At 56.4% G+C, this 27,174-nt stretch overlaps 2 protein-coding genes across 15 annotated transcripts in view; both read right to left on the reverse strand.

The window, feature by feature from the left end:
• Positions 1-1,689: 1,689 nt before the first annotated feature.
• On the reverse strand, positions 1,690-5,232 carry EPHX3 (epoxide hydrolase 3). The gene is made up of 7 exons (XM_022558721.3): positions 4,690-5,232; positions 4,428-4,513; positions 3,902-4,059; positions 3,675-3,803; positions 2,659-2,762; positions 2,445-2,581; positions 1,690-2,351 (listed from the first exon to the last, which is right to left on the reverse strand). Exons 1-7 carry the CDS (start codon positions 4,930-4,932, stop codon positions 2,126-2,128), a joined length of 1,083 nt encoding a protein of 360 aa, XP_022414429.1. The 5' UTR covers positions 4,933-5,232; the 3' UTR covers positions 1,690-2,125.
• Positions 5,233-7,120: 1,888 nt separating this feature from the next.
• The window catches only part of BRD4 (bromodomain containing 4), an 82,897-nt gene continuing 62,843 nt past the window's right edge, over positions 7,121-27,174 (reverse strand). For 10 of the 14 annotated variants that reach the window (XM_022558766.2, XM_089905201.1, XM_089905196.1 and 7 more), the window contains 11 exons: positions 26,665-26,864; positions 26,024-26,319; positions 24,797-24,907; positions 15,545-15,597; positions 15,047-15,410; positions 13,822-14,415; positions 11,337-11,711; positions 11,073-11,203; positions 10,723-10,928; positions 10,400-10,640; positions 7,121-10,060 (listed from right to left, as the gene is read on the reverse strand). In XM_022558766.2, the coding sequence (XP_022414474.1) occupies positions 9,992-10,060; positions 10,400-10,640; positions 10,723-10,928; positions 11,073-11,203; positions 11,337-11,711; positions 13,822-14,415; positions 15,047-15,410; positions 15,545-15,597; positions 24,797-24,907; positions 26,024-26,319; positions 26,665-26,864 (2,640 nt within the window). In that variant the 3' untranslated portion in view covers positions 7,121-9,991. Of the gene's footprint in view, positions 10,061-10,399; positions 10,641-10,722; positions 10,929-11,072; positions 11,204-11,336; positions 11,712-13,821; positions 14,416-15,046; positions 15,411-15,544; positions 15,598-24,796; positions 24,908-26,023; positions 26,359-26,664; positions 26,865-27,174 lie in introns of those variants that run through there. The other 4 variants (XM_089905194.1, XM_089905203.1, XM_022558765.3 and 1 more) reach the window with 3 other exon arrangements.

Raw genomic sequence — 27,174 nt, forward strand, 5'->3', positions numbered from 1 at the left:
TGGCTCAGGCTGGGAGAGGCGGGTTTCGGCCGAGCCACTAGTCGCTATTGGCTCACTTTCCAGGACTCTGCCCAATCAACGCGATCGCTTTTCTCCCCTCCCCACCACACCGCCTTTCTCCCGCCTGCAGCAGCGGAGGAGGAAGACGGCGCCTTCTCGTTACCCTGGCAACCGTCAGCGGACCCTGTCACCCCGGCAACTGTCCGAGGCCTCCCGTCAGCCCTCTCCTGGGCCTCTTCGGTCACCCAGACAACTGCTACCCATTCCGGTTAACCATCAGCCCTTTCCCCGTCACCCTGGCAACGGTCACCAGACCCACCGCCCCCCCTGGACACACGGTCCTCATCCTGCACGCAGGCCTCCTCGCCCCAAACCTTCGCCCCAAGCTGAGGTCCCGGGTTCCCTCCTCCTCTCGCCCATCTCCCCGGCCCCAGAGGGGCACTGCTCCCACCCTGGCGGGGGTCGGGATGTGTAGGGCCCTGGGGGTCCCGGCTCTTGTCGGGGCTGTTGGACCGTCCGGTCCTGAAGCTGTGCGCAGCCCTGAGCCTGTCTCCTCACTCTCGCTCTTGCGTGGGACTGTTCAGCCGCTACAAGGAGCTTCTCAAAATGCAAACCATGTCCCTCCCCTGCTGAAAACCCTCCCTGGCTTCCCTTGAGAATCAAATCCAAACTCTTCGAAGCCCCTGGCGGTCTGGCTGTGGCCTCTTCTTCCACACGCCTCCCCCTCTCGCTCTGCTGCAGCAGGCACTAATCTCCACGCTGTTAACTCCAGTAGCCCAAGCTTATTCCAGCCTCTGACCTTCCTATTTACTGCTTCCCACTCCCTGAAAGGTCTGCACCCCAGGTAGGGAAGTCTTTCCTGAGCCCTGTCACACACCTGCATAGCTCTCTCTGCCTCTTCTCAGTTAATTCCAGAATGGGGGCTGTGTCCTTGTTCGCACCCTATCCCTAGGGCCTAGAACAGCTCCTGACACATACGATGAGTGAAAGGATGTTACGTTGGGGACAAGGGAGGACAGAGCGGGTGACCAGCAGGCAGGCTTTGGCCAGGCAGGCCCATCCCAGAGATAAGAGAATGTATTTCTGAGGTCTGCTGGGTCCCCAGACTGATTTATCACGCTGCTGCAAGTCATGACAGTGTTCCCAGAGGCCAGGAAAACGCTAGGGAGATAGAAGTTACTGCTGTGACCAGCCTGGGGCTGGGTGGTTCACCTTCAGCTTGTATGGCCCTCACTTGGAGGCTGGAGCCAGGAGTCCCCAGAAAGAATCAGCAGCAGCTATGGTTAATTTGGAACAGAAGATTCCGGGAACTGGAGAGACAGGCCTCAGACCCCAGATGGCTATTCAGGGAGCTGGTCCCTTCCTGTGCTGAGTCCAGAATCTCACATATCCTAACAGAGCCAAGAGCTGTTTTTCCAGGGATCTTTCCCAGGCAGTGGCGAGAGAACTTGACCTCATAAGGCCTGGAGTCATGACCAGGAGGGAGATCATGGGAGCTGCCCAGGGCCTGGCTGGAGAGGAGTCTGGACATCCACCTGCCTGCCCATGATGGTCCTCCCTTGGTGAGGTGTCAGGAGCCAGCCCCCTACTCTTAAGCTAGGAATACCCTCATCAGCACTGTCCAATAGAACTTTCTACTCTGATTCAATTCAGCCCTTGAAATATGGCTAGTGTGACTGAGGAACTGAATTTTTCATCATATTTAATTTTAATTAATTGGCATTTAAATTGACATAACCAGTCGTGGCTACCAGTACTATATTGGACAGAGCAGTATTTAGCTGAAGACTCAGACTGGAGGTGGAAGCCAGGTCAGAGTTCATGGTCTATGCAACTCTGGGCACTGCCTTTGGTGAGAAGAGTGGGGCCTCATGGAGGGGAGAGATGGGACACTCAGCATCCGGCTCCACAGAGAGGCGTACCTGGTTCCTGGGGTCAAAGTGCTTGCTCACACATGCATACACTCATGACTGTGCGTGAGCATATGGGGATGGTGCGCCTGAGGGCACCCACAGATACACTTGTGTGCAATCTAGGAGCTCCACACCTGTGTGCATCAGAAGTTCACCCGTGTAAATACACTGTGAGAACGCCCGGGTGCATGCAAGCCAGTGAGCGAGCGCCGCTAGTCCAGCAGGTCTTGCAAGAAGGCCCACATGTACTGGTGCATTTCCTCAGGGTTGCTCTGGGGGATCCAGTGCCCCACGCCTGGCAGGATGTGGGCTTCCAGCCGGCCTGGCACAAAACGGCTGCTGATGGCCCCCACCAGCCCCTGCTCAAAATAGGGGTCCTTCTCCCCCCACAGCAGCAGGGTGGGTGTGGCCAGCTCCTGGGGCTCCAGGGGGAAGGTCCTGTGATCAAGACAGACAGACAGGCAGAAAGACGACTGCCCCCACCCGCACCCCCAGAACTCTCCTGAGCTTCTGCCCTGGGTCTGGCCTTACCTGAAGAGGTTTCGGTAGTAGTTGAGGGGCCCAGTGAGGCCACCAGGCTGTGAGAAGCCATAAAGGAAGCCCTCGAGCTCGTTGGGGGTCAAATGTGGGATGCCCCTCTTGTGGTGGGTGAGGGTGGTCTTCAGGATCTGAGCACACAGCAGGACGCTGCCTTCAGTCCCACCCACGACCCTCCACCCAGCCCTGGGCCTTCACCCTACTGCACCTGGAAGTCAGACATGGACAGCAACTTCTCGGGAAGCCAGGGAAGCTGGAACAGGAACATGTAGTTGGAACGGAAGAACTGGCCCATGTGGTGCAAAGAGTAGTCTGGGGGGAGGGGAAGGCAGGCATGAGGCCTGGCTCTCGGGTGGCCCCACACCTCTGCACTCTACCCATACCCAGGTCATGCACACAGATATGCCAACACTCAGGAATGCCACTGCTACTGGCCTGAGCCTGTGAGGACACTGGACGCTCCTCTTGGCCCAGGCACCAGCTTGCCTCTCTGACAAGTGGTCACTGTACCCACAGAATGGGGGCACTTTCCTCCACAGCTCCCGGGAGCCCCCACAGCCACTGGCGTGCTTCCCCCACCCAGGCCTGGATGCATTTCCCCTGCTTCATTCAGCAAACACTTATTGAGCACCTACTGTGTACCAGGCCCTGTTCTAGACTCTGGAGACACAGCAGTGAATGGAAGAGACAAAACTCCCTTGCCCTCAGGAAGCTGGAGACGGAGACAGAAAAGAACACCACCAAAAAAAAAAAAAGAAAGAAAAAGAAAGAAAGAGAAAGAGAGATCATGCAGCTATGACTACAACTCTGGGAATTCAAATCAGGTGATGTGATGGACAGTGGGTAGCCAGAGATGGCATCTCATGCTATTGTAGTTGCTTAGCTATCTATGTCTTTCCTGCCAGAAGAAAGCAAATTAACTTCTCTCTCCTCTGCTTCCCCATCTGGACCATGAGGATAATAACACTTTCATAGCTCAGGATGCTTGTGTAGGTTACTCTATGCAGGCTCCTTGTCAAAGCAATTGTAACCTGTAAGTGCTCACAAAACTATGAGCACTGTATTGTCACTGATTGTAGATTGGGAGCACCACGAGGGAAGAGACCCAGGTTCACCACTGTGACCCCAGCCCCTGCAGTGTTGACTGGTGGACAAAGAAGTGCCGGCACAGACACACACCCCTTCACACAGGCACATCCCAGCATCCCGGACTCCCCTACACACCTTGGTACACCGACATGGGGGCAGCGCTGACCACTGCCATCCGCTCCACCAGGGATGGGTAGTAGATGGAGAAATTCCAGGCTAGGAGTGCACCCCAGTCATGGGCCACAAGGATGCACTTGGAATAACCTGGGGTGGGGGTCAGAGGAACTAGTGTAAGTGAGATGCCAGGAAGAGGTGAGGCAGGGGTGACGGACACCAGGGCTGGGATGGGGGCACATCCCCACCCAGGCCCAGAATGACATCCTGGATGTCTGCCATCAGCAGATCGATGGTGTAACAGTCCACGTCCCTTGGTGCATCAGAGGAGCCGTATCCCCGCAGGTCCACAGCCACCACATGGAAGCGGCTCTGGAACTCCCGGAGCTGGTAGCGCCAGGAGAACCTGCCAGGCGGTCCAGGGAGGGAGGCTGAGTCAAGGTCCCCAGAATACCTCTGCCCTACGCCCAGCAGGGGCCCTGGGCCACCCCACCTTCCTGCCCTGAACTTCCCAGAAGGGAACCGCAGCAGGTGGGCTGCGCCATGGATCCAGGGCAGCCTCAACATGGATACTTCTTCATCCCATCCCTTCAGGGCCTCCTGTCCCCACCTGTCTTCATGTAGACCCCTGTCCCCGAGCGCCCTATCTAGACCCTATATACTTTGCACCCCCAGTCTGCCCAGCCCTTGTCCCTGCCTCCTTGGTGCCCTGGTGGTCCGGGCTTCACCTCCCCCTAGCCCTGTGGGTCCCTGGTCTCTGGGCCTCAGACATACCAGTTCTCCGGGAAGCCATGCAGAAACAGCATGAGAGGCCCGTTGCCCTGTCCAGCGGAGACATAGTGCAGACGCAGGCCCGAACTCTGGGGGAAGGCACAGTCTGAGACTTGGGAATCTCCTCCTCCCCGGGCTTGAACACCCCTCTTCCCCCAGGCCACGTGCGCACCAAGACTTGTATTCAGCCGTTTGCCACCCCCGCACCGTCCCCACAACAGGCTCTTCGATCCTCGAAACCCCGGTGGCGCCCCCGCATGCTCACCCTGAGAGTCAGGAAGCAGTGCTCGCCCAGCGTGGGGTCGCTCAAGCAGGCGGGTGGGGTACGCCGGGGGCGCCCGCAGCAGCCGCGTCGGGGCTGGCACAGCACGTGCGTGAGGGCGATGCAGCCATAGACAGCTGCGGCCACCAGCGCCGCCGAGAACACGAGGCTCCACATGAAGGCACGAAGCAGCTTCAGAGTGAGGCGCGACGGCGCCAGCAGCGCCGTCACCACCAGCTCGGGCATGTCGTCGCGTCCTGGGACGACCGCGATGCCGTCTGGGGCGTATGGGCGGGGGACGCGGGCAGCAGCAGCGAGGCGGGATCCGGGCTGGGGACCCCGCCGCCTTTGGTCTGGGGCTCCCCGGTGCTGTCGGGGTTTGAGGAACACACCGAGAGAAGAGGCGGGCGGCTCAGACCGAAACCGCCACCGCGAATGACTCACCTAAGGGCTAGGTAAACACCCAGGCGCGACAGTGACAGGGAGCAAGGCTTGAGGTGCGGGGGTGGAGCCTGCGAGGACCAGGATCGTGTGGTTGGGGTGGAGCCTTGGGGAGAAGGGATGCTAGGGGCTAGGGCTGTGGGCGGGACCTAGAAAGGCTTGGGCGGGACTTAAGAAACGGACGGGGCCTGGTAGGACTCCCGAGTTGGGTGTGTGGGTGGGGTCTAAAGTCTAGAGGGAGCTCAGGTCCTGCAAGAACGGGAGACAGGGGGCGCAGTGGGTGAAATGGGCGGAGCCTAGAGCAAAGGGGCGGGGCAATGCAGGGTAGGTACGGCCTACCAGCTGGAAAGGTGGGCCCAACTAGGCCTAGGAGCGTGGTATGGGTTAGGGGCGTGGCTTAGGAGGGTGGGAATGAGGGTGGAGCCTAGAGAAGGCGGGCCTAACGTTGGGCGAAGAAGGCCCGAGGCTGGGCCTGGATGACTCGGGTGCAAGAGCTGGACCATTGAGCCGCCAGTCGGCCTGGGTACGGGCCAATGAGACGGAGGGGCGGAGTCAGAACTAATATGGCGGGTCAGGTGGGCCCGGAAGCGGAAGGGGGGGGACAGGCAGTGCCGTGCCTGGGGTTAGGAGGGAGGCGCGGGCGGTCGCCGCGGCCCAAGGAAGCCTCGGGAGCCCCTGTCGCCAGCCCCCCTCTGGTGGCTCCCCGCCCTGGAGCGCGCGACCCTCCCCTCGGTCTGGCTCCGAGAGACCTGGCAGCACCTTCACCAGGCCCTGGTTCCAACGGTGGTCCAGCTGCCTCTACCCCACGCTGGCCTCCAGTTGGTCCAGCGGACGCGTCGGCCCGCCCCTGCACAGCTGTGATTGGACAATGGCGGTCATTGATGTGCAGGCGACAGGTCCCGCCCGGGACCCAATCCGCAGTTGGTGAGGTCGAGGCTCAGCCAATGGCGACCAAAGAAGGCGGGGAGACCAACCCCTAGAGGGCAGGGCCCGCCCCGGCCGCCGGAGAACGGGGCTGGTCGCATCACTGGGGCTCTGGGCGAAAGAGGAAGCAGAGCAGGGCTGGGCGAGCAGGGCAGCTTCTTCCTCCTCCAGTTTCGCAACCTTCCTCCCAAGATGCTGAACATTTCAAGGTCGCTCATCATTTAACCCTTATAACAACCCTATTAAGTGTAGGTACTATTATTACCTTCCCGTATTATAGACCAAGAGCCTGAAATTCGGCAAATGACTTAATGTCATTTGCCTAAAACCTAACAGCTGGCTCAACAGCAATCCAGGAGTTGAGAAAAGCAGCAGTCTTCGGCTCCATCTTTCCTTCCGACCGGAGGCAGCCACTGGAACGATTTTCGCTTTCTTCTTTCGCACACTTAGCTATCTCTACATGTGCTTATGTGGCTATTTCTTGATTACCAATTTGGAGCATTGACTATCTCATTGTCACCACCACTGCAGGAGCTGTATCCATGGTTAGTTTTCCTATTGGTTTCCTCTAACTTTACCCCATTTTTATCACCTCCCATCTTCCCTTACACCTACCACTGTTAACCTTACCTTTGTATTTTCAAAGCTGCTAAACATTATACTTGTCCTGGGACCATAAGTAAGTCCATAGGTCCCTATTTAAAGGGAAATAGTGGTTTATGTGGTTCTGCTTCATTAACAATGCATCTCAGAGCGGAGGAGACGTCTATATTGCACAAACGTTTGTTTGCCTTGCATTTATCACCCACCTTTTCTTGCATGATTAGCCTGTATCATGGCTTTGATTTCATTTACGTTTTCCACCAAATCAGTTCTCCAACCACTTGATGATCCCGGTATCCCTCCTGAGTCCTCTAACCTGGCTGCATTTACCAGCCATGGCTGGTGGGTGTCTGTGGACCTCCCTTCTTCTGCTGCTACAGAACACTGACTCCTACATTCCTGCTACCGCCCCCCCCACCCCGCCCAATCTCTACCCTTAAGCAAAAAGACAGCAGTAGTCACAGGATGATAATTTTATATTCAGTACAAATGTTTATTTTTGCAATGAGAACTGCACAAAAAAAAAACTTTAGTATATAAGTGAAAAGTCTACGAATTCCCTTCTACAAATGTCTAAGGTGTTTAATACAAGTCTCAGATTCACTGACATAATTATTGGCCAAGCGATCCGTGCATACAGTACAGTATGGGCTTGTACACACCTCTAACTCTTGTATTGAACTAAGATTTCTAGTACTGTGGGAGAGACTGGGAAATGGCCAGAGAAATTAAATAGTAGATCCAAGTTCTAATTACAACCCAGTTAAGAGAAACACCCATCAGGGAGGTGTGGAAAGGGCCATAGCAGAATTAAATCTTTAGAAGGAAGGTGCAGACAAAACCATTTCTCCAGCTAAACAGTCAGACTTGGCCTGGGGAAGTTTCTGAACAAAACACGGAACAAAAATGAGGAGGTGGGATGAGATGGAGGAAACCCCAAGGAACCAAAATATAAGTCACACTTGAACCAGCACAGTGGCTTATGAGGAAGTGCTGTGGGAGGGAAAGGGGGCAGGATTGCGTAGCAGGAGTGGGGCAGGTCTCTGGCTGAATGCCTGAACTACATACACCATTAGCTGAGAGGTTTGGCAGATTCCAAACACAAGATACAGGGTCTTTCTGGTTGAAAAACAGAAAGTGGGATGTGGGTTAATAAACAGTGCTGGAAATGTTTCAGTCACTTTGTGTCTTTGCATACGTATAAATCACATACTTTCATCCTACATCCTGGGGGCCGCTCTTGGGTACTGCCTTTGCCCTGTGGCTGGGGCGTGTGTGTACAGATGGGTACACGGGCAGACTGGCAGGGTGTCCACCTGGCAGGCTTTCTCAGGGAGGAATGGGTGCGTGTGTGTGCTTGGGGAGTGGGGGGCGAGGATCCTATTTTGGGGGATGTACACTTATCTAAGAATAACTGGTTAACCCTGAGCTTAAACGAAAGGAGTAGTTCAGTAGAGGCAGGCAAGGTAGGAGAAGTGGCTCAAGTCCTCTGGCCGAGTGGGGCACCAAGATGCAGGAAGGGCAAAGGGGAAGAACACTGTCTGGAGTTTGACCAGGTTCTGCTGGAAGAAGCCAACCTAGGCCAGGGTCCACAGGAAGAATGGGTACTTGGGCTCCCTGACACAGCTTCAGCTTATAGGGGTCAGCTCCTGCCCAGGGACAGTAGGGACAGGACACGTGGTCCCCTGTCGGTAGATCTTGTACAGAGGTGGTGTGGGGGGCCCCTGGGCCTAGCCTAGGCCAACAGGTGGTTCACAAAGAAATGTCAGGGAGACGCCAGCATTAAAAAAGAGAGATGTGTTTATTCCATGATCAGTACAGACCAAATGCATATTCACCGTATGAAAGTCAAACCAGTCAGTGACTCCAGAGTTTGGCCAACACTGAGGCACCAGCGTCATGGTGTAGAGTGGGTTCTCATGGCACATGTAACCTCACCAAGGGCTCCAATTATAAAATTAAAAAAAAGCAGGGGAAGGGGCAGCCGGTTGGTAGGGCCAAGCGCCAGGCGGGGAGCTTCTGCCTCAGTCTGTGGCCTGTGGCCCCTGGCCCCTTGCACCCACCACGTCCCCTGGCCCTTCCTCTCCTGGTAAAAAAAATACAAAAAAAAACAAAAAAAAAACCACAACAACAACAACTCAGAAACAGATTTGACATTAAAAAACAAAGAAGCAGCCAACAAATGGCGGGGAGAAAAAAAAAAGGCAAAGAAAACGTGGCTTTCTGGTTTTATAATTAAAAATAGACTAGTAAAGTTTGAAACTGAGTAAAATATAGGCAGTTTTTTTGTGTGTTTTGTATGTTTTGTTTTGTTTTTTTTTGTGGGGTTTTTTTTTTTGAGTTTTTTTACACCAGTTTGGTGGAGTCACCAACAAACTTCAAACAAAGATATGCCAACTATGTTTCACTACACAGTACAGCCACGGTCACACACTACCCACAGCGCGGTGGCAGCCGCCGCTCAATGAGGAGACAATCACACCATTTCGGAGATAAGCAGTGCCATTGTGTCTGGAGGAGAAGAGAGAATTAAAAATAAAATAGAATCCAACAAAAAAAATATATATAGAAAAAAAAAAGAACAGAAACACAGGTGGGAAGGAACTGACTTTGGTTGGTGGCCTCACTCGCCGGGCGAGGCCGGCCCACACACGCGCGTGTGACAGTCACCTCGCTCCAGATTGCCATGGACACACACACACCTCCACGGCACTATTCCCTTTTGCACAAGCGAACACTTACAGAGAGCGGCTCTCGATTAAAGGCTTGTGGGGGGAGAGGAAGGGAGGGGTGGGGTCTGTTCAAGGCAAAGTCAGTGCCAGCAAGGGGGTGGGCCAGCGCCCTCGCCACCTCCAGCTCTTGCAGGCCTGCCCTGGTCTCCTGGGTGTGGGCAGGGGCAGCTGGGGTGTGGAGGACTCCCGGCGGGCAGGACGTCACAAACGTCACGTTCTTGGGGACAGTAAACCAGTCACGGTGGCGGCAGCAACGATGTCCTGTGTATACTGTGTAGACATTTGGCAGAGAGAAGGGCCTCTGCCCCACACGTGGGGACTTGGGGCTTGGGTCTGGCCGGCACTTGCTCGTGGCGAGGCGTGCTCTGAGCCGACGTCCTGTGGGGCGGGGTGGGGGTGGGGGTGGCGGGACGTCCGGCTGGCTGTAAGGCAGATAGGCTCTGCAGTCCTCAGCTGCCCATCAGGCCTGCCCCAGGCATAGCATGCAGGAGAGCCAGGCCCGGAGTTACCCCCTTGCCACTGCTACTGCCTCCACTGCTGCCCCTAACACTATGGAGAGTCAACGTTTTGCCAGGAAATCAAAGTCAGAAGTCACCTAGGTGCTCTCAGAAAAGATTTTCTTCAAATATTGACAATAGATCACTCTGGAAATTCATGTCAATGGTAGCTGCCATCTGGAGGAGAGAGGAGAGCAGGAGGAAGTGAAACTCAGTGTCCTGCCCTTGCTGTGGCTCCCAAACCCTCACCCCTGACCTCCAGCATGGGCTATTCCCTCAGGGCCCACACCCCAGAACCTCCCCTGCACTGGGCCAGAGCACCTCTGAGGCCCAGAGGCCAGCATGGCGCACATAAGAAGGAGCTCTGCCCTGAGTACCCACTCCATGGCTCTCTGCTTGCACCCCACTTCTTGGGGGGAGAGCCTCCCTGCCCACTCCAGGTTCAGGGTCCCCTTTCTCAACTCCTCCAGGGGTTGATCTCTGCCCAGCAGTGCCCACCAGAGTCCCCCAGCTCACCGCTTCCCGGCGCCTTCGCTCTTGCTCCTGCTTTCGGGCCAACTCCCTCTGCTGGTCCAGCATGGACTGAGGCTGGGAGCTCCGGGCCTGGGGGGTGGCGGCAGCGGCTACAGCAGCTGCCTGTTGCTGCTGCTGCTGCTGCTGCTCCTGGCGCTGCTGCTGCTGCTGCTGCTCCTGGCGCCGGCGTGCCTCCTCGTGGGCTCGCCGGGCCTGCTCTAGCGCATCTTCATCCTCTCGGCTCCTGAGCAGAGCAGGGCTCCGTGTCACGTGGGGATGAATGCAAGCCCTGGGAGCCCCACAACCTGCCCAGAGCCCGCGCCCACCTCATGCGCTCCTGCCGGAGCCGCTCCTTCTCCTTCTCTGCGTGCTCAGCCTGCGCCTTCAGGGCCTTCTCGCGTTCCTCCTTCTCCCGGGCCGCCCGGCGGAACTGCTCGAAGCTGTCACTTGATGACTTGGCTGTGGAGGACGGGGTGGTGGGATGCTTCTGCACCAGGCTAGCCCAGGAGCCCATATTCTTGATTTTTAGGTCCTGCGAGGCAGAGAGACCAGGGGGCCAGTGAGGGACCCTGCTGCATCTGGACTCCTCCAGAGAGGCCCAAAGTCTGAGGACACAGCTACCAAGGCACCTCCTGGGGGTGGGGGTCAGGGGCACTCACGGGTCCACTGCTCCTACCTTTTTGGGTGCAACTGGCGTCTTCGGCTCCTGTTTCTGTTTGTCCTTGTCAGCGGCCCCCGGTGGGGGTGCATTCTGCTCAGGGGGCCGAATCACAGGCCTCCCGACATCCACGGGCTTCATCTCAGGCCCTGGAACACAAATAGCCCATGGGCCTGGGCCCAACCCACCTCAGTGGGGCACGGTTGACCGGCCCACAGGAAGCTCACATCCAGTGCAGGCCTGGGGGCCTCAACCTCAGCTGGGATTGGAGAGGGCACTCACGCTGGGGCAGGTGGACGGGGGCCTTGATGCTCTCTGGGTGCTTGGGGGGTTCTGGCCGCAGCGAGGGGCTGAAGGGCTCACTGCGGATGATGGGTGAGTGGATCTTCTCCTCCTTCACCACCACCAGGGGCTGGGGCTGGACCACGGAGGCTGCACGTAGCTCCTGGGACAGCACAGGCATGGCAGCTGGTGAGGTGGATGGGCGCCCCTGGCCCCAGCCTACGCCCATCCCTGGGGGCTGTGGCCCAGCCCTGCCCTTTACCTGCTTCTTAGGCTGGACGTTTTGCTGGGGTGGTGACTGGTGGGTCAGACTCTGGAACTGTGGCATCTGGGGGGAATGTATCATAAGCGGGGAGGGGGCTTCACGGAGGTGACCTAGGAGAAGGGACAAGGAGCTTATCAGCATGTCTGGTATGGAGGCCGCCGGCCCTGGGCCCAGCCAGGCCCTCCCAACCCAAGGGAAGCCCCACAATGGCTCAGTCCCTTGCATGTCAGGCCCTGTGCTCAGAGTGCAGCAGGGCTTTGTGGAGCCATGAGCGCAATCCTGGTGGTTTGATACCACTGTGTGTCAGAAAAAAAACTTTCCATTAGGAAACTTTAGGAAGCGCAGATACATCTGGTCCCAGGTGGGATCTGGCTTGATTATCTTTTAAAAGCTCTCCAGGTGGTCCTATGGTATGGCCTGGGTCAAGTACAAGGGATGTCAATAACCCCACAGAGCAGGCAGCCTGGGCTCCCGGCTATCCCCATGTGGCTAGGCCGGTCTGCCTGGACAGCTGCTTCGGGCCTAAGGCTAGATCCCCAGGAACCTCCCCAATACAACTCAACCTGCAAGGCCCACACAATGGGGAGAAGCCTGGACCTGGCCTACACCACAGCAGAACTGGCAGAACAGGTGTTGGGCTCATGGTTCTTGGAGAAAGTGGGCCAGCCCACCCACCTTCATCCAACCAAAGGCTGGGGGGACCCAGGCAGCCTTGGCCTGGGCCTGACAGCAGTCTGCAAACACACAACTGCAACAGCCTCCTGTCTGGGTGGTTCCCTTGGGAGCACCTGCTGAGGCTGACCTGGGCAATGGCAGGTTCTCAGGGCTATGACTTGCAGAAATCTCCTGCCTGCTGGAAGCTTCATCCAGCAGCACCTAGAGGGGAGCCCAGTAGCTCAGGGGCGGGGGTGGTGCCTCCAAGTTGGCCTGGTGCCCAGGGATGCTTGCCAAACCTCCCTGGACTCCAACAACTTGGTCTTTGGCCCAAAGCCCCCAGCTACGCTCCAACACATGTCACTCCCTGTGACTCATTCCAGGCCACAGAGACTCAGGGGGAGATGGGCCCAGAGACTCTAAGCAAAGGTAGCCAGAGGGGACCTGCCCTGCCCCACCACAAGTGCTGACTCTTCCGAAGGCATCTCATCACCTGCCCACTACTGGTCTCCACAAGGAAACCCTGTCTTGCTTGAGGGTGAAAACAGGCACATTTGCAGAGCTGCTGGGACCACCATTGGTCTTTCCCAGGGAGGACAGCCAGCTGTTCTCAGCTCAGGGTACACAGTGATCCACTTGGCACCTGGCAGCTTTTGCTGGGTTTAGGAGCAGTCACAGCCTAAAGTCAACAGCTTTATTCAATTTGTAGGCGGCACTCACAGGATACCACCCCCCACCCCACCCCCAAGCCAGGCTGCATGATCTACATGCCAAGTCCAGGAATGTCAATGTGTCACCACACCATGAGGCATCTACTAGAACACTGCCCCACCGTGGTCAGCCAAAACATTTTGGTCAGAGACACCTAGAAAACAAGTACCCAAGAAAAGCAAGAGGACATGGCCTGCCCAATGCTGTTGACTGGAAAATGGCAGCCTAGATCAGGCTGGAGACTGGGAGCAGGAGACAGCAATGATTCCTGGGTGAGTCGTGAGCTACCTGTGAGCTTCAGCCTAATTCTCCCTCCCAGCTCCACCAGGGGGGCCTCCTAACACCAAAAGCCGAGCACCCGTTTCCACAGGTTCCCAAACAGACCACACTGCCCAGACCTGCTCATGGCTCTGCCTGGACCTCACACCCCACTGTTTGTTAAGCTAACTCCTGCTCAACTTCTGGTCACCTCCTCCAAGAAGCCTGCCCCAATCCCCAGAGGCAGAGCAGGTGCCTCCCCTGGGCTTCTGGCCTCCTCACCTAGCAGGTATCACAATGCACTGTTAATGCACTTGACTGTGAGTTCCAAGAAAATGGCCCACTGGGGCCTTAAATCTGTCATCTCGGCTTGCATGCAAGATGGACACCTGATTAAAACACTGCACCAAGTATCATCGCCCCCTTTCAGCTGCCTCTCTCCAACCAACCCAGAGCCTTCGAGGCTCAGCTTTGAGCCCATCTCAGCCTGCAGCACAAACTGACCCATCTGGCTTCTTGAGGACAAAACTCTGGACCTAGCGCCAGCCTTCCCAGAGCCCAGGGGCAGGATGGTAGTGCTGGTGGGGGGACACTTACCAGTTGAGTAGGGGTCTGACTTGTGGTGCCGGGGTGAAGGGTGATGCTGGATGACTTGTTGAGGCTTGGCGGGCTGCGGCGGGGGTGGCTGCTGGCCCGTGGGTGGGTGGGGGGGCTGCTGGCCTGGGGGCGGTGGGGGCTGCTGGATATGGGTGGGGAACTGCATGGGCTGCATATGCACGGGCCGTGGCGGGGGCTGGTGCTGCTGCTGGGGTGGCGGCTGGGGCTGGGGCGGTGGCGGAGGTGGCTGCTGCTGCTGTTGTAGCTGCTGCTGCACTGAGGGGTGGGGAGGGGGGGGCAGAGGGGGCGGGGGCTGGGACTGCACCTTCACGGAAGGGAGTAGTGGTGTGGGGGGCTGCACCTTCTGCAGCTGCTGCAAATAGAGCTGCATCTGCATGGAGGTGAGGGGTGGGGCAGGCGGATCTTCATCCTCCTGCAGCAGCACTTGGGGGGGCTGAGCCATGGGGGGCTGCGGGAGTAGGGGAGGCTGGGCCAGGGCGGGTGATACGGCCGGGGGACGGGCAGCCTTGGGGGGGAGGGCGGCAGCTCGGTTACTGGGCCGTGATGGCTGTTGAGGCAGTGCGTTGTGCAAAGCTGGAAGGACACAGTAGCAGGGTGGTGAGGCTCACACACCCCGTGGTCCCCGGTCCAGCCTTTCTCCTCCATCCTGACCTCCTACTTGTCTCCCTCCAACTGGCAACCTCTCCACCATCCTTGGTTTCCCAAAAGCTCCAGAATAAGGACAGCATCCAGGGAGCTCTACAGGATCCGGCCCCTCACCATCTTGCCCCGTGCTCCACGCCCCCAACTCTCCTCCCTTCCCTTCCCTCCAACTGCTGCACTTGCCCTTCAGGTCTCAGAGCAAGTCTTTCCTGATTCCCACAGGTGTGTCCGCTCTCGGATGAGACTGTGCGCCCTCCCAAACCCCTATCCCTGACTGGGAGCTACAGAGGATCACATATTTTTCCATCTCACACCACGCCTGGCCCAGCAGAAGATCTGAATCAGTGTCTTCTGTACCCAAAGCACTCTCTCTCTGTGCAAGGCCTGTTCTGGGGCCTCTCGTGTAATTTCCATAATGGCCCCCAGAAGCTGCTAACCTCCCCTTAGAGACAACTGAGGTTAAGAGGGGTTCTGCAGGTCGCCCAGAGTGCCCTGTCACTGTGGTAAGACCAGGGTGGGAAGGGGACCTCCCCACACTGCTGCGGGTGTGGTTGCAGCTCACCTGGAGGAGAGACCACCGAGTGCTGGTTGAGATGAGGCGGAGTGCTGTGCTCGGGAGGCTGGGGCAGGTGAGGGGGCAGCTCGGGCTGCGGCAGGTGCAGGATGGGCTGGGTGAAGTGGCCAATGGGGTCGAAGACACTGCCTGGGAGTTGGGGTTCCAGGACGGGCACCTGGGTGGCGATGAAGGGTGGAGGCGAGGACTTCATCGCAGGGGCTGCCTGCTGTGGCATGGAGGGCGGAGGGGGCGGGGGCGGGGGCTGCTGCTGTGGAGGTGGAGGCGGTGGGGGCTGCTGGGGAGGCGGTGGGGGCTGCTGGGGCACAGGGGCCGGGGCCTGCTGCATCTGCTGATGGTGGTGGTGATGGTGCTGCAGACAGACAGACAGACAGGCTGATGTCAGGCAGGCCAAACCCGTCTGGGTCAGACACAGGGTCCCTCCAGGGCCCCAAAAGACAGGTGGCCACTGCTCACCTGCTAAAGCACACCCCCGAAACCACATACCTTCTTCTGCTCCCTCCCGGGGTGCCCCTTCTTTTTTGACTTCGGAGCCATCTCTGTGGAGGAAAAGAGAAGGTGGTGAGCCTACGGGGGAGAAGACTGGGAGCTGGCCTTGAACGCAGAGCAAGGAGAAAACAGAGGATGAGTTCAGGAGAAGGACCGGTGACAGTGAGAGGGAGGGTGGCTGGGTTCTGTCTGGGATGGAAGTTGGTCACAGGGGAGGGAAAGACATGTGGGGTGCCACCTACCCAGTTGCCTGCTGCTTTTTCCTAGCAGGGACCATGACTGAAAAGCTGCCTGCCAATCTCCGGACCACCAGCTCCGTTAAAAGATGACACCCAAATGCACTGGGAACTGAGCTACGAGAAAACTCCTTGCCCAACTTCTCCTCCAATTTGCTGGTCAGAAGCCTCTACAGTGACCTGAGCATCTGCACCCCAACCTGCTTTGCCTTGCAACAACCATGGTGTTTTAAATGATCTTGTCCATTTTACAGATTAGCAAAGTGAGGCTCAGAGAAGTTAAGGGACTTGCTCTGGTCACACAGCTAAAAAGTAACAACTCGGTGGCCTCCAACTGCATTGCCCTCTGAGGCTCGCTCCTTCCCACCCTCCCAGACGAAACAGAGGTGCGTGAGTTGGGCTGAGAAAGACCACTGGTGCCAGCATGGGCCAAGGCCTGGCCACAGAGCCATGGGACAGGTGAAGAGAGTGCTGACAAGCATGAGCACTTTGTGGAGGAAGAGAGAAGCCAGCCAGCCAGCCAGCCTCCCTGGACGACGCAGGAGCCAACGGGGGAGGTACTCAATGCCATTGCCAGCAGAGGAGGACGACACTGGCCAGACTCCCCTTCCTCTCAGGAGACCGGCCTCAGAGAAGTCCCTGTGTTGAGATACAGTCAGTGTGCTGCAGGGAGAAAGCAGTATGTGTCCCGGTTTCTCAGGAGCCAATGGCTTGCTGCCACCACTGTGTGGATAAATCTGGGGTGTGCCTGTCTCTGTGAGGAGTGTGCAAGAGCCAGCATGACTCCCTCTGCCCCCACTCTAGAAGCTTATGCTAAGGAACTTTTGCCAGCTGGATGCCCCTTGCCAAACACTGCTGGGTGTAAACCTCAGAGGAGAGAAAGCCCAGCCAGTGCTCAAGGGCTAGGAAATGAAGTCACCAACCACCAGGTGGGAGGTAGGACCCATAGTGCCTTTCAGATTCCTGTCGCTGAGAGGCACCTCATGGCTCTGCCTGGCATTCCCTGAGCTCCTTGCCAGGGTGCTGGCTCTTGCTGCTGGTGTTGGAGGACACATGCTTTTGCCCAAAGCGGGGCTAGCTCCACTGCTAGCTCCAAAGCTGCTTCATGGAGGGCCGTGCTAAACTTCTGTGAGGTGCACAGCCTTGGTGCGACGTGTCACCAAAAGGGATGAGAAGGGACTTTGTTCCCTGCAAAAGCTCACCATTCCATGCAAGTGATAAGACAGTGACACAAAACTCAGCAGCTACAGACATGTCTCATACAAATGGCAGCGACTAGGGACACCTGGGACACAGGAACTGTGTCCAGACTTGAGAGATGCCAGGATACAGGGCGCAGAACTCTTTGGGTCACATACAAAAGCTGGTGAGGACACTCTTGAGGGTCACACATACAAAAGGGAGCCATCTGGGTGATTTGCAGGATCAGGCCACAGGGTGTCTGGCAGCCGCAGGATGGAAAAGGAGAGGCTGGAGGCCCAGGACCAAGCGGACCCTACACACACAGGGATAAAGCATGGTACACAGAGGCTGCTGACCCAAGGGAGTGGGAGAAAGAGGCCAGAGCATTCCTCCAGGCTGGGCTCCTCTCCCAGCATGGATTCCAGTAACAGAAACTGCAGCTGGGGAGGCTGGGGGCGGCTGCTTGCACGCTGGCATGCCTTTGGAGGGAGGGGACCAATGGGTCAAGTCTGACCAGGAGAGGCCACTGTGTCATGGGTCAAGTCTGACCAGGAGAGGCCACTGTGTCATGGGGAGAAGGCTGGGCAGGGTAGGGGTGGCCTGTCATCTCATGGCCTTGGGAGGAAACACTTTTTTTCATCACAAAAGAGGGACAGTGGCTCTGAACCCACACCATCTCCCTGCAGCCATGAGCAGAGAGGCCCACCTGGGAACTAGAGGGGAAGAAGTGCAATGGGGCCCTTAAGGATCCAGGGAGTGGCTTTCAGCTGCCTTAGAAAGGTCCCTGGGAGTGCCATCCCAGGGCTCCACAGAAGTGCTGGGAGGGGCAGGCCTAGAGTGGGAGAGAAGGTGGGAGGTGCACAGCAGATCACCAGGACCAGAGGACTAAAGGGGCCAGCAGTGGGGACCAAGGGGTGCTGGAGCCTCTCTGGGACAGCCACATCTGGCTCACGTGTCCTGGGCCTCATGCTGGAGTTACTGGTAGGAAGACAAGACAGGAAGTGCACAACTTCACAACACACCAGCCCCAAGACACCCCCACACAAAACTCTCTAGAAAGGGTTACATGAAGATGGCCTCAAGTACTGTGTGATCTTTATTCCATAAAAATCTTGAACTCAACACAAGTTTCATCTTTACATAGGATGGTAATTGTACAAAGAATTAAAACGTTTTTGTAAAATCTGATTAAAACACTGATTCCTCCCCACTCCCCCACAACTCAAGGGAAGGAGACAGGATAGAAGGTAAGGGCAGAGGTGCGTAGCCCCTCAACTGAACCGGCTGGGAGCCTCAGCACCAGCAGATGCCCAGGCCTCCCACCCCTCCTACAGCGACTCCTCAGGCCCGGCTGGCACCTCCCACTGTCCGCATGCTGGAGGCTGCCGACAAGGCGTGAGTGGGCTTCTGCTCTCTCTGCTCTGTTCCTGGGGCACTGGGCATAGGTGACAGCTTGAATCTAAAGATCAGGTTCTCTGCCAGACGGAAGCCCCACGGGCAAGAAGGACGAGATCCCTGGACACCGAGGCTGCAAGGACCACGCAGGACAGCTGGCCCGTGGCTACAGCCCATGTGCACACAAGTGGGAAGGAGGAGTGGGGAGGCAAACAGGCCGACACTGTGGGAATCTAGCCTGACTTTTGTTCTAAGACAGAAGAATCTTCCCAGAATGACAATACCAGCAGCTTCCCAACTGTCCTGTGGGAATCTCCGGGCATGAAGCTCCCTGACCCCAGCCAGGCTGAGTTGTACTGGGAACACATCAGGAACAGGCCAAAGGGCAGCTCAAAATAGTCTGTTTGGCGAATGAGTTCGACTGGAAGCTGACCGGCTACAGGATCAGGGAGCAGCCTAGGAACTCCCAAGTATCACTGCAGGGCCCTGGAGGCTCTGGGGAGGCTGAACCGGGAACCCAAGTCCAAGGCCAGTCTGGGGCACTTAGAGCTGCTTGGGCCCAAGGCCCCAAGGAGCTGGGGAGGAGTGCCAGGGTTTCCACACAGGTGGTGGCCAACTGCACCTCCTCAAGCCTGCTTCCAGCTCCAGCAGAAGGCAGACTCCAAGATGCCAGGAGATGGTTAGGCCTTGAAGAAGTACACACAAACTATATATAAAACAAAAAAAGCTCTCTGAAATGCAGATGCTATTCCTCAGGGAACTTTTCACATCAGGCAGTTTTCTGTTGAGATGCTGGATTCATGACCAAAAAAGGGCCGACATTTATTTTTAGAGCAAAAAAAAAGCCTATTTAGTGCCTCTCAGAGGGCTTGGATTATGTGGCCACCCTGACCTGCCCCATCCCCAGCAGCTGTCATCACTCTAGGGGACTGAAGACTAGCATGTGCATGGAACAGGGCCCGAAGGCTCTGATGCCCTCACGACTGACTGGTCCAGTGCTCTGGGTTTCAAGAACCCTTTCTTGCCACTAGCCCAGATCCCAACCCCCACCAAAGGAAAGGATGATGGCCTAGAGGAGCCAGGTCAACTGGCTACACGGCCACTCCTCCCCAGACGCCCCTCACTAATGGCCTGCCTGGCAGCTCCTGCAGCCTGCTTCTAAGTACCTGGGAAGGGAGGGACTGGGAGGCAGCTTAGGAAGTACTTTCCCTGTGTGACTTTAGGAGAAGAGGCCAAAGAAGTTGGGAAAATGCCCAACAGAAACAGTGGGAACAATGAAAACAGAAAGGAGGACTCCAGGGGGCTGTGAATCAGCTGTGGCTGGTGACAGCCTCTGGCTAATGGAGCCTTATAGGTCACCAGAGAGAAGGCATGCTGAGGGACAGCCCCAGTGAGCCTTTGGGCCCAGCTGGCCTCGCCTCTAAAGCCCCATTCCTCACTTGGGGAAGCTCTAGATGTTACAGTGTTCTTCCTTAGGGTGAATGAGATCTTCCCTGGGCTAACGTCATTGCAAGGTCCAGGAGGGAACCAGTTAGGATCCAGAGTCCCCAAAAAAGAGGGAGGGATGAGGAGAGAAAACATATTTGTGTTGGGGTCTTGCACACGGAGCAGCACCACATGTATGCGTGTGCAGGGGGGACTGTCATCACCCTCTGGGAGATGCCACCCACCCAGAGGACCCCAGACGACCAGGGAGGCGGGGCAGGACAGCCAGGCAGTCTTTACACAGGAGGCCCGGGCGGGCAGCCAGGCAGGCAGCCTTCCCGGAGGCGGGACTAGGCGTGAGCTGCTGGACATGACTAATCCACCCCAGGGGACAGGCCCAGGGCTCTGAGGAATTCCATAACTTGATGGAGTCCTGTCCCTTTCACGGAAGAAAATGGACTTAAGCTATAGCTTGCTGGGAAGGAATCTGGAACTGAAGACCGTTTTATTAAGAGTCCGTGTCCAATGATTAGGCAGGACCTACATAGAGGGAGAGAGAAACCAGTGTGAGAGAAATGGTGTGGAATGTACCGTTCAAGTCATAAGAACAGAAGAACCGCAGACCAAGCCAGCCTCCGGTGCCCTGCTTGCTGTCAGGGCACGAGAGAATAGCGCCGCAGACTAGGAGTTCCACCCCCTGCCTGGCCAGCTGCAGGTGGGGACAGACCCACCTTTCCCTTAGAAGGGCCTTGGATCTGGCACGCATGGATGTCTCCAGAACCGCCTGAGTCTGTTTATGCCGTTTATGCTTCTAGACAGAACTGCTTCCAGTAACAAGTTCCATATGTGCCGAGTGCATGCTGGTGTTTCCTTTACTGGTCTTTGCATCTGAGAGGCTACCCTGCCTGTCCTCCTTGCCATCACTTCTGAAGACCAGCCTGGTGTGCCATGCGCATTAGGCACCCACTGATTCTGATCTTATCCCCCAGGGTCTGCTTTTCTGCACCTGTCTATCTCAAGGAGGTGATGCTGACCCTTCCTCAGGGCTTGGGTGGAGGTAGGAAAAGACCCTAAGAAAGATATGGAGTGCAGGACCTCTCGCTAACAGCCTACCTCTGCATTCCTATAAACTGCAAGAAACCAAAAAAAATTATAAAAAGAGGAGCCAGTTACATACACTGTTAAGGAGGAAAAAAACAAAAAATAAAAACAGGTTGAGGAAGAAAGTTGTCCCTTCTTTGTCCCAGGCATCGAATGCAGCTCCCCTTGACGGGGGAGGGGGTGTGGGGCTCGTTCCCACCCATATAGCAGAGCAGATGCTTCTGTTAGAGTCACAGATGCAACCAACACTGCACTCCCATGGTCCCCAAGTGCGCATGTGGGAAAAACCCGCCCACCGGCCAGTCTCTCATTCAAGACACATTCCACAAGGCTCACCTTCGCCCATGAAGCCCTAAAATCCGTCCCTGCGTGTGTGTGGGAGTGTGAGGGTCACCTGGCAGTGCAGGCAGACTGGCTATAGCCCCGTCCTCCAGATCTCTTCCTACCCCCACCCCCACCAGGGGACTTACCCCCTCCCCAAGAGCGTGCGTCACACCCTTGGAGTGGGCAGCAGCAGGCCCCAAGATGGGACTGGAACCGAGTCCTTCCAAGACCCCAGGGGGTCGGAAGCTGAGGCTGGTTGTCTGGGAAGAATGCCCCATGGCCTCTGTCTGCACTTTCCAGCTCAAATCTTTCCAAAACATCAAGCATTCCTTTTCCCCTTGGAGCTATTAAGAAACACCCACATGCTCCGATCCTGGGAAAAGGAAACCAGGGGACTAAAATAGCTGGAGTGTGCTCCCTCTGCAACTAAAAGACCAAAATCAAGTCCAAGAGAATTCCCTGAACTCCTGTCCCAGCCCAGACCAGGGGTGCTCCTGAGAGTGACAGGAACTGTGTGGCCACCCCTACCCATAAAGATCTGTGGGTGGCATTTGGGAAGAGCCAGACATCAGCAATGTGATGGGGTGAAAGCTTAAGATGGCTCAGGGGCAGTGGGAGGGTGGCACTTGTACCACCACATTCTGTCCCTCAAGCTGATTCAGAGTTTAACCAGAATCAAAGCTCAGTGGAAGACCACGACTCAAGTAACAGCTTGGGTTCAAAAGATGTCGTGGGACTGGCCAGCAGTGCTGCATGCTGCTGAACAGGAGGAGAAACACACAGTGGCCTGGGACAAAGCTGGAAAAGAAACACCCCCTCCGCCCCAGTCTGTGGACGCACTGCCTCCCTGAAGCGGCCTTGCCCCAAGGACCAGCCCCCATGTCCTGAGCAGCTAGCAGCATCCTTGTCTATGGACAGTGGCCAGAGAGGAGTCCACGTACCACTGCCCTAGCCCCAACTTAGTGCCTCTGGTTCAATTTCTTTTGGTGATTCATGTCTCGGGGCTGTGTCGGCAGAACTGACAAATATAGGCTCTTAGGAATTTCAGCACTAATCCAAATGGAAACACAAGAACAAGAAGGGCAAAACAAGCCCCCAAACACCAAGAGAAATACCTTCAATGCCCCCCACCAGGCCCCATTCCCCACAAGGCAGAACCACCTGTAACTGGTCAGAGAAATCTACCCAGCTCCATGGACCCAGCACGAGCAGCTGCCCGGAGAGCAAGTGCAGGTTCCTGTGCAGGATGGGGGTGGCAGATGGCCACATTCAGTGGTGCCAGGGCACAGGCTCCCACTTTGGAACCTGTAGCATCTGAGCTGCAGGGCACAAACCTACAGGGTGGGTCCCTCCCAAGAGTAAAAGCTCTCAGCTGGCCTCCGGCAGAGCTCTCCAGCGCACACAGAAGGCAAAGGAAAAGTCAGGACCACGAAGACAAAAGAGAGGCTCGTAAAACCCAAGGTGGGGAGGGTGCCTGGGAAGAGGAAGGAGCTGGAGGCAGCCGAGGGAGCCGCCAGGGCTGGACTGCCGGAGCCTGGGAGCCTGCAGGCTGGCGGCTCTGAGACTGTAAATCTCGCCCTCCTTCCTGCCAGGACAGCTGTTCCCAGGACTCTCAGATTACTTGTTGCACAATCCTTCCAGCTTCTTTAAAAGGGGGAAAAATGTGGAGGAAAAAAAAAAAATCTCAGCAGCAGCAGGGAGCTGCTAGCAATACCATCATGGTCACTCCACAGCAGGCGGCAGCAGGCAGGCTGTAGGACGCTCAGAAGCTCAGGAGTCAGGGACAAAGGCCACAGTCACAGATTCGCAACGGGGACATCAGGTGTGATGGTCATGGCCCCCTAAGGTGCCACAGTGGGTGGGGCCAAACCATGCTGTTTTAGCTATCAGGTCCGCTGCCAATTTCAACCTCTGGGGTATTCTTTGGTTGTTCAGATCCTTAGGAGAAAAGGCTACGAAACCCCTAGTAGAAACAGCCTGCTAGAAAATGCAGGAGGTACAAAACCCCAGAGGGAAAGACAAACCTGAGGCTTGGCTGGCACTGAAAATGAGAAGTCAGCAGCCACCAGGAATGCTAATTGGGCCCAAGAATATGGCCATTCACCCTGTTAAGGGCACTGGGCCCTGGCTTGGGGCCAGCTCCGCCTGAGCAAGCACCAGATGCGGCGCCCCCTGCTGGTAGACAGGTTTAAAAAAGCAATGGAAGGGGGAGCTGGTTAGGAAGAAAGAAAAAACGGTTAAGGATGGAGAAAGAGGCAGCCAGCAAACTACTCACAGCAATCTTTGCATACAACAGGAGCTCAATAAATACAGAATATACTTAATGACTTTCATGTCACTTTGGCCCACTGAAAATGAGGTAGTCCTGAGCCCTCCCCCAACACTTGGGAAACCTGGTGTCCTTACTGTAAAAGGGAAGAGGAGCAGTGACAAGACCCAGAGGCCCCCTTGTCCCCAGCTTCCCTGGACAGAGGCAGGCTGAGCCCACAGGAGGACCTGTGGACCCACACACCTCAGGGCAGCTTCACTCTTTCCAACTGCTGCAAATGATCCTCAAACTTCCTTGGCACCACCAGGTCACATTATTTATGTGAACAAAGTGGAGCTTATCGTTTATTTCCAGTTAAAATAAAATATCAGGGATAAAATAGGTACGTGAAAGAATATGCCAGGAGTCTTCGTTGCCCAAACACACGTTTCCCACTGTGGATGTGCACATTGCAGCCTGCCTGGAGGGGCACACCCAGGGTCCCAGGGCAGGCTCGCGGGTGGTCCACAGACTGTCTGCTCAGCTGATAGAGTTAGACCTGCCCAGGGACAACTCTGCTCACCCAGAGAAGGCCGGCTCCACCTCACAGAACAGGCTAGTCACCAGGCTTCTTCCCTAGCCTCTCCTCTGGGCCAGTCAGAGCATCTGCTCCCCTAAGAATAACCAGGAGGGCTTATATCTGGAGGAAAGGTCCCCTTCCCCACCACCGGCACAGCTCTCAGCATCTCCACCTGCCCCCACCTCCCGTGTCAAAGCTGCTGCTCAGGCGCACCAGTGGATACAAACGCACGCCCATGGAGCATGGAGAGAAGGAACTGTTAGAGGTACCGGATACGCATGTCCAGGTGCGTGCAGTTAGGAGTAGCCAATGCAGCAGTGAGCACACTATGGGGAGGATGGCAGTGCCCTAAGCCCCAGGAACAGCAGGGCCAAAAGCAGGCTGCTCCACACCTGCCAAATCACATCACCTGAAAGGCTGTGTTGCATGCAACTGTGACACACGGAAGACTGTGAGGCTGGGCAGGGTCACGCTAAGATCAACTCCATCATCTGCTCCCACCCCTTCTTTCCCAGGTCTCTGCAGTGTCAATGCCCCTGGCTACCTGTCTTCCCTGCCCCAGCCCAGGTCGAGGGTAGTGTGGGGGCAGGTGCAGGGTTACCCCCGCCGCCAGTTAGAGATTAACATGGTGACCAAGTAGATGGACAGATGGGAGGGCCCCGCAAGTTCTTATGACTGCTATCTCTGGTCTCTGGTAGCCTGGACACAGGATGGAGCACAGGCAGGATTCCGACAAGACTCTAAGTTAGACACCTAACCTGTTTCAGAGTCTTCGCTGTCAGAGGAGCTGGACTCGCTGGTGCTCTCCGACTCTGAGGATGAGAAGCCCTTCATCTTGGAGGAGCCAGCAATCACATCAACTTTCTCAGCTGCAATAAAGCAACAGGGACAGAGTCAGGCAGGGCCCTGAGTCCCACGAGCCAGAAGGCTGCTCCTAATGGCCGGCTGCAATCCTTCCGAACCCCGGCCAGACCCACATTTCCCAATGGTAAGCAGCTAGCCTACCATGCATGCCAGCCAAACACTTGGCTTACACTGGACTTTCAAGGTCCCTCCAATCTCTCAAAATACCCTTTTACAGGGTTCATCAAGGATTAAGAGACCAGGGCAGGAGGGAATTCTCTAACACAAGGGACTGCTGCGATTATGCTCCCTCAGCTACTTTTCTGACAGTGGGTAAAGAGGACCTAAAGGGGACATGACAGTCAAAGACAAAACAAGACAAGGAAAGAGGCCCAAGGGATCTCCCAGCACCTCAGTGTGCAGACTGAGGCAAGTGTCACTGTGTGGCACCCTGGGCGGAGGATGGGGTGTGTGTGTGTGCCAAGGACCCCAGGAGTCAGTCCGGGCTGGAATGAAGGCTGTGTGCAAAGCCCTGATGTGGATCCTAAGTCCTACTGGTTCTAACACAAAAGCTGTGAGCCAAGACAAGACACTGACAACACAAAAGAGCTGCTTGGAAGACCTGGGGGTGGGGGAGGGGGGGTGTCACACCAAGCTAGAGAAGACAGCAGGCAGGCACAGTGCCAACTTAATGCCTTTCCTCCTAGCCACACCCCCCATGCCCAGAGACCCCAAAGACGTAGGGGGGTGGCTTCTGGGGAAGACTCAGAGGCAGGAAGCTAAGGACGAAAGCTGCTGCTGCTGCTGCTCAGAGCAAGGCTTAGGACACCTAGGTGCAGGTGGACCGCAGATGGCCAGCAGCCAGAGAGATCAACAAAGGCACCAATAAGCCTAAGGCTGAGTCTGATGTCACAACCCTTCAGAGGTTTCTATGTCAAGAACGCAGATTTTATAATCGGAAGGAAAGCAAGCCTGCAGAGAACGAGGGCCGAGACTGGAAGGCAAAGTTGCCTGAAGGTGCCAACAGGGGCCTCACTACTAGAGGTGCAAGGGTAGCAGCCTGGCCCATCTGCCCAGCCCTCTCCCTCACCCAGGACTGGGAACATCACCCCCCGCCACCGCCCCAGGGTGCCCAAGGGCACCTTGAGGTTTCCTTTTCTTCCGCAAACAGGAGGTGACATAGCGCTCCAGTTCACGCAGGGTGGATGGCTTCAGGGTCTCGAAGTCAATCTCGATCTCGTCGGGGTTGGAGTTCTTGAGTGAGGGCTCCCGCGACTGAATGATGTGCACCACGCGGCCCAGCTTCTCACCAGGAAGCTTGTTGATGTCCAGGCTAAGCTGCCGCTTCTCTTCATACGACATGGGCTTGCACTTGTCTTCTTCCTCCGACTCATATGTGGGAGGGGGCTTGCTCTTCATGGGTGCTGGCTCCTTCTTGCTACGATGGGGTGATGCAGACACCATTAAGAATGGGTCCCTGGGGGAAGGTGGGCACATATCTCTCCATTTAGGGCTTGGGGAGGCTTCCACACGCCCACCCAGTGGTCTTCACAGGAAACAGGGGGCACTGGCAGCACCTTCCTGGGAGCACATGGCTGCAGTTGAGACCACAAATGGTGAACTGGGGGGCTGCTGTGGTTTGTCTTGCCGCCTGCACCATGCTACCTGCTATCCTCTCTCCCTCAAAGGCCCATCCCAGAAAAAAGAGCAGAGAGGCAGCCTCCCTCCCCACTGTCCCCATCTGGACTAGGGGCACTGGTGGGGGTAGGGGTGACCCACAGACCTTGTGTTGTTGTTACTGGTATTATTTTTCTTGGTCTTTTTGGGAGGAAGTTCCTTGGCTTTGCTTTTCTTATTCTCCTCCACTTCCTCTTTCTTTTTGTGCTTTTCTTTTTTCTTCTCCTTTTTGTCTTTCTCCTTTTTCTTTGGTTTGTTCTGCTGGGGCTGTGAAAGGGCTGCAAGCTGCTCGTGAACGGCTTTGAGCTGTGGAGCAGACAAGCAAGACACACAATCCCGTCACCCTGGTCTCTGGCCCTCAGCTCCACGACCTGCCGTCTCACTAGATATCCAAAGTGCCCATGCCCACCCAGACCCTGAACTCCCAGGGTGGCCCAGTGTCCTCCTTGTCAGAGGAGCCACTCAAGCCCCATGACCATGCTGGTTCCAAGAAGAGGATCCCTGAAGAGGCTGGGCAAGAGTGCATAGACAGGGACTTCCCTGGTGGTCCAGTGGTTAAGACTCTGCACTCCCAATGCAGGGGGCACAGGTTCATTCCCTGGTCAGGGAACTAGAG

Source organism: Delphinapterus leucas, unplaced genomic scaffold (genome assembly GCF_059928025.1).
Source record: "Delphinapterus leucas isolate spDelLeu-1000000601 "Yukka" unplaced genomic scaffold, BTC_Dleu_Yukka2 spDelLeu_asBTCV2_sq25, whole genome shotgun sequence".
Classification (NCBI taxonomy): Eukaryota; Metazoa; Chordata; class Mammalia; order Artiodactyla; family Monodontidae; genus Delphinapterus; species Delphinapterus leucas.

What these genes read in the sequence shown, in the direction of transcription:
- EPHX3 (XM_022558721.3), bottom strand. Translation starts at nt 4,932, where the DNA reads ATGCCCGAGCTGGTGGTGACGGCGCTGCTGGCGCCGTCGCGCCTCACT. An exon ending in CATGGCTTCCCGGAGAACTG is followed by an intron (nt 4,060 to 4,427) that starts GTATGTCTGAGG and finishes ACCGCCTGGCAG; the next exon opens with GTTCTCCTGGCGCTACCAGC. An exon ending in GGATGTCATTCTGGGCCTGG is followed by an intron (nt 3,804 to 3,901) that starts GTGGGGATGTGC and finishes CCCCCACCCCAG; the next exon opens with GTTATTCCAAGTGCATCCTT.